The 6,007-nt window shown below is 37.6% G+C and overlaps 1 protein-coding gene across 3 annotated transcripts; it reads left to right on the top strand.

The window, feature by feature from the left end:
• LOC145230766 (calmodulin-like protein 4) lies at positions 1-6,001 on the top strand. 3 transcript variants are annotated; one of them, XM_080096293.1, is made up of 7 exons: positions 1-384; positions 1,999-2,205; positions 2,493-2,660; positions 2,939-3,100; positions 3,640-3,869; positions 4,029-4,176; positions 5,907-6,001. In XM_080096293.1, the coding sequence occupies exons 1-7, from the start codon at positions 347-349 to the stop codon at positions 5,965-5,967; spliced, it is 1,014 nt and encodes a 337-aa protein (XP_079952419.1). In that variant the 5' UTR covers positions 1-346; the 3' UTR covers positions 5,968-6,001. The 3 variants fall into 3 exon arrangements, with proteins under 3 accessions (XP_079952419.1, XP_079952418.1, XP_079952420.1); XM_080096292.1 differs by lacking the exon at positions 1-384 and adding an exon at positions 1,299-1,604; XM_080096294.1 differs by lacking the exon at positions 1-384 and adding an exon at positions 1,302-1,604 and having other exon boundaries at positions 2,981-3,100.
• The last annotated feature ends 6 nt before the right edge of the window (positions 6,002-6,007 follow it).

Here is a 6,007-nt window from a genome sequence, read left to right as displayed (position 1 = left end):
ATTTAAAAACTTTGAAAAAGGGCTCTAAAAGTTTAGCAAAGATCGTGACAAAAATGTTCTGAAATTTTCAGTTTACAGATGTGAGTGGTTGTTTATTGTTATCATATGTTTAGTAAAACGCCAGTAAACGCATCGTAATTATTTGACTGTAACACGCTTCCCAAATCGAAGGGTTGACTTCGCTGCGAGCATAAGTTCCGAAAATAAGGTTCCTAACAATTTTGGGTTTTGATAAGCCTACAGTAGGTTAAGAAAAAACGTCTTCCCTTTGTTAGAAGCACGATTCAAATTATTATTGGTAACAAAAAACATATTCTGCTGTAAAGGCATTTTTCTTCATTTAAAAATGTCCAAAATTGCTGGAAAACTTCACTTAAATTCTACGTAAGTACTAATTAAGGAACAGTGTAACGGACAAGAAAAAGAGCAAAAATTATGTATAAATGTTTATAACATTGAAGATAAATCTTTTTGTTATATTGCAAGGTGAAAAAATTACTGTATAAAGTTCATGTTAATTTAACAATATTAAAATAATTCAAAATCATTTCCTTCAAGGAGAAGTATACTTCAGTGCTCTCTAGCGCTAATAAAAAGGAAGGTGTTAAACTTAAAGTAACTGAGGGTGTAAAATCTGTTTTCCTGTTGCAGTGGTCTTGTGTAAGAACTATTGATGTATCGAATAATCCGTTTACCGAATTTAATTAGCTATTTTTACCACGATTCGCATTCGATCTAAATCCATTGTTGCGATTAGGCTGAAACCGAATCTTTTACGAACACGATTTGCAAGCGTAAACCGTGTATTTTGACTATTATAAAAAAGTACCAAACAGTTCTAACCTGAGCAAATACTAAAATCGTATCAGCTGCAATATTTTTAGAGCACTGTCGTTTGTCCACTCAAGACAAACGTCAGGATGATAACGAAGACCAAAGCAATCCTAAAACCCACAGAACTGAGATTAGAATGTAACGTTAATAACACCACAGTTTGGTAGAAATACAAATGTATTAGCGTGACGTCATAATGAAGATGGTCGAATCACTATTGTTGGAACCAAGTTAGATCCTTGCGAGATTAAGATTGTTTTTGGAAATTACCTATAGGTGGAAAAAAATCTATTTTGCAGACGGGCGTTTGAGGGATAGCTTAACGTTCCATAACAATTATAGAAAGACGTACCTTAGTAAATGTCAATCGATGCTAGTGTAAGCAGAAATATTAATATTTTCAAAAGTAATAATAATCTATTTATTGGGCCACTTTATGACTGTGATGGTGGTCAAAAATCGAATCGTTGGTATAGCCGATCGAATTCTCCCATCATAAGATTTTCAAACTATGAGTTTGATTAGCCACAAGAGAGCGGCGTGATTGTTGCAGCTCTGCTACTGCAGCAGTTCGACTAGTTGGCTGTGCCGTAAATGTGTTAGTATTGGTTTTGTTAGTCCCGAAGAAAAGTTGGCGAAGGTGTTGTATATTGTGTATTGCTTTAAGTTTTGCATTCAGTTTTTCCTGTAGTAGCACATTGAACCATTATGACGCACAGATCTCGTGGGCAGAATATCAAGTTAATAGATTTTATGGGCTGGATGACAGGGTATGTTACAAAAAACAGGAAAATAATCATTTCATGTCGAAAGTAAATTAACTTGTTTCCCGAACCCAGCAGAAATTTAAGGAAAACCAATGCTTATAAGCTAATATTGTCAAACAAACAAAATAGCATGATGTTTAAATGTTGTTGCACTTTGTGGAAGGATAAATCTGATCACACATATAATCACTTAACATTTGTTTAAACGGCCGTATCCTGTTCTTTCCCAAATTAGCGCAATAAACTTTTTCTGCAAATATGCGAATGTACACGCGGTGTTACAATATTTTGTGTCAAAATTTGCAAAAAGTTTGTAGCCTATTATGCAGGAAAAGCTTTCTTAACATTAACATTGGTTCTGGAATAGTGCTAATTAGGTGTGCCATATTATTTGCAGAGACGTTTCTGGACGTGGCAATCGATCGAAGACCCCACTGGGGAGTGCAAAGCGACCGACGGGTAGATCAGTTCATCATGGAGTCAGACAACGACAAGAACAATACGACGCAAAAAGAATTTCGGGTTTTTCAAGCGAAGATGTTGACGAATTTCGACAAATCTTTGAATTCTATGATATCGACAATACCAAAACAATGGATATTGGGTTGGGAATTATTTATAGTATCCTTGTTAGAAATTATTTAATTACACAATGACTGGCTAATCAAGCCAACGCAGAAAATTGTTCTCAAACATTAAACCTTTTAAAGGATAAAGAAGTTGTGGTTTGTCAAATTCTAAAAATGAAAAATCCCTCATGTAAAAATTGTGTTAATCCATGTATACATCAACAAACAAAAAGTAACTCTGTATCAACAAGGGATTGGTGTTAAAAAAGAGTGCACCGCATTTGCGGCTCGACTGAATTGATATCGATTGTTTTCTTGGCAGAGATTTGGATGTGGCTTTGCGAGCTCTTGGCTACAATCCTACACTTCAGGAAATAGAAGAAGTTACACAATTAATGGACGTTGATGGAGATTCAACCTTTGACTTTAGCGAGTTTTGCATGCTAATCGAACACATTACCGAAGAGAGGGGAGAATACGGAGAGTTACGGTATTTTTTGCTCGTCACACATTTCCACACCTAGCTGTTTGAAATGGATCTGTTTGTGAATGCTAGCTGTAACCTTAATAATAAGTGGGCTACAGAAATCTATACTTAGGACAGTAAAAATGCATCAGTGGTTTGCACATTTTATCATTCATCTTTTGACTAATTAAACTGTTTTCCTATTGTTTTGAACCTTGGATTCCATGTGAATCAGGGATCTTTTCTCCACTTGAAACATACTGATAAATTTTTGTTTTTTTGAAAGTTTTATTACAAAACAGGCAAGTGCAATGTGTGCAACAAATGTTTGTGACACTTGACAGAGAGGCATTTAGATGCCTTGATCACAACGATGACGGATTCATTCTGGCTGACGACCTCATCCGAATGTTGACGACTCACAGTGAAGAAATGACGCTAAAGGAAATTAATGAAATGATTAAGTAGGACGGTCGTTCTTAAACTTTTTTCTATGCGACACCTTTGAACCAGCATAGATTAATACCAAATTTAACGCACAAGCAAAAAATGTTATTGATATTTCTTGTTAAATCTTATTAAATTATTATTAAGTGATAATTCCAATTGCACATGTCAAGATGGTGGTAGTCGGATAAGGGTGTCTGTAGTCTGGATCACGAAATGAAACACGAAACTCTTTTTTTTTGTTTTTTTTTGAATTTTTGTTTGCAACTCATCTGAGTTTTGCTACGAAACTTGTGCGACGCCCTAGAAAATTTAAACTATACGTACCATGGCATCGCCACTCTCAGTTTGAAAATCACCGAAGTATCTCCTATAGGAGATGTTAACTTATAGCCTGTGAAGTTGATAAAAGGCCCAATTTTAAATGATCTTTGTGTGGTTTATCATGTACAATGTAGCATGAAAATGGTTTGAATTGTTAAGGGAGGAATTCGTCGATAAAGGATGGGGACTGCTGGTGTAGTCATTTAGGGCGTTACTTTTTTCGTTAAAATAGGTTTGCGAAAAAGAACGAGTCGGGCTTAATTGACTACGAGGAATTCGTGGGCACTATAAGAAGAATGGACAAGATGTTGAAAAGACAGAACGCGGCAAAAAAACTTTTACAAAACTTCATTGTATCTACTCAACAAAGCAATATTTTACCAACACTACCTTCAAGTTTGCCGAGTCCTGGTGGTTCAAAGCGACCCTCTCATGACAAGAAAATTGCATCGCAAAATGATGGTACGAGATCACATTGCAGCCAATTTTCTGAATACACTTCTAAACTAACTGCATATTTTGTCAGCTAGAAATAATTTCTTTCATTGATACTCGTCATCAAGAAAGTGTGACCTAGCTGTTATCTTCCAGTAAATATTTGTTTTTAAACTTTTCGTTTAGGTTTGTCCCGAAACGTGGAAACAGTCGACACGTTAATAAAAGCTTTGGGAGGACCAATACTTCTCACCAGCGCTATAATAATCACAGCATCTACTCCCAGGAAGAGAAAATTGAAATGGCCTTCACTGAGAAGGGTCTTGGGCTTGTCGTAAGTTGGAGTATTAACATGTCTACATGTAGAAACCATAATCAAGTTCTGACTGTATTTGCCCTAACTTGAGAATTCTTACTGTGGAGAAAATCAAGGCATCAATTACAAACCTTTCGCGAATTTCTTTTCATTGATATAACATCTCGTGATTTGGCGTTTTATACTTTTTTATTTAGTGGTCTTACGAGATCGGCCGTATTGGCTAGTGTAGCCATCCAACGGCACTCCAGTTTGTGGTGAGCAACAGGGTAGGCTACAACAGGGTTGCCAGGTTGGCCTATTTTCGGCCAGAATCGCTCATTCTTGCCTTGATTCAGAGCCCTTGGGCGAAAAAACTTCGGTCTGGCCGTCTGGCCGAAAGTTTGGGCGTTCTCACACTTCCATCAAGCGAGCACGCTTCTCAGCAGGATTTGACGCTTTTCGGTCCCGACCTTTTTGTTCTCTTCGCTATCGCGATAAGCGCCGTGTCTCGAACGAGATTCTGGCCTACGATCTGGTCGATTTGCAAAATTTTAACCTGGCAACCCTGGGGTACAACCAGGGAGTCGAACCGGAACTGAACCCGAACCCGCGAACCGGTTTGAGTGGTTAATTTCATTAAACCCGAACCGAACCCGAACCGCTAATGACGATTTTCAAAAAACCCGAACCGGAGTTGAACCCTATTTTTTGTTTGGCGTTGGACCCGAACCGGAACTGAACCAGAAAACAATCCAGTCAGTTTTATATTTTGTGATTTTTTTTCAAAACAGCGCACTGAAAAACACGTTAGATAACACTTATAGGGCGTGTCAAAAATAACAGTGCACGGTCAAAATTATTTTGGAGTTTGATAAGGCCAAGTAGATGATGGGTAAAATTAAATCGAAACGAATGAAAATTTGAACCGGTTCAAAAACCGCAAACCGGTTTGGACCGGATAATTTGCCCAAACCGGAACAAAACCCGAACCCGAACATTTTTAAAAACCTGAACCGAACCCGAACCCTTAAAAACAAAACGAAGTGAACCCGAACCGAACCTGGACCCATATGACAAGCGGTTCGACTCCCTGGGTACAACCCCATGCATCACCTAGTCTGTGCGATGCGACAACTGGGCATACAGCACAATTGAAACTGGCTCACAGTGGCCAAGCAACTGCTTGGGAACCACAGTCGTTTAATTTAGTTCTTGAGACCAGGTGTCCGCAAATGCTTTTTGGCGCGACCCTAAAAAAATTGCTCTAAATTATCGCGACCCAAGCATTTTGTTAGCATGTAAGTTTGTGGAAAATACTAAGCAACTAGATATCAACACTAAGACTGCTATTATGCCTTTGTCAGTTGCTATATTCTTGCACAAAATAAAGCGAAACTCGGCACGTAAAACAGTATGTAAACGAACGTATTTATTCAGCAAAATGGTAACAGAAAAGCATGACTGCTTGCGCAGGTACGCTTAACTTATTGTATTGTTACATAGACTGTATATAACAGTTACGTAGTCATATGTAACAATACAATAATAATTAAGTTGAAAATACTGAAAGTTCATTAATACTATAGATGCGATGCTTATATTCATGGAAAATTTGAAATATTTTGCGACCCAGACTGGAAGGTCTCTCGACCCGCTATTTGCGGACCCCTGCTTTAGACTGCTATGTTTAATTTCAAATTACACACCATATTGGGAGTATTACCACGGTATCTTATTGTTTTCTAACATACTGAATCTTTGTTCAGGAAAAACAACTCTAGGCCACGGCTACTGGAACAAGCCATGGTACATATGAATCCAAAGTAGTGTGGAATATGCGGAATATAATTAAAAAGGCCTTGTTTCA

Source organism: Phallusia mammillata, chromosome 5, assembly GCF_965637545.1.
Source record: "Phallusia mammillata chromosome 5, kaPhaMamm4.hap1.1, whole genome shotgun sequence".
Lineage (NCBI taxonomy): Eukaryota > Metazoa > Chordata > Ascidiacea > Phlebobranchia > Ascidiidae > Phallusia > Phallusia mammillata.
Note: the sequence above shows the minus strand (reverse complement) of the source record. Positions and strands in the feature narration are given on the sequence as shown.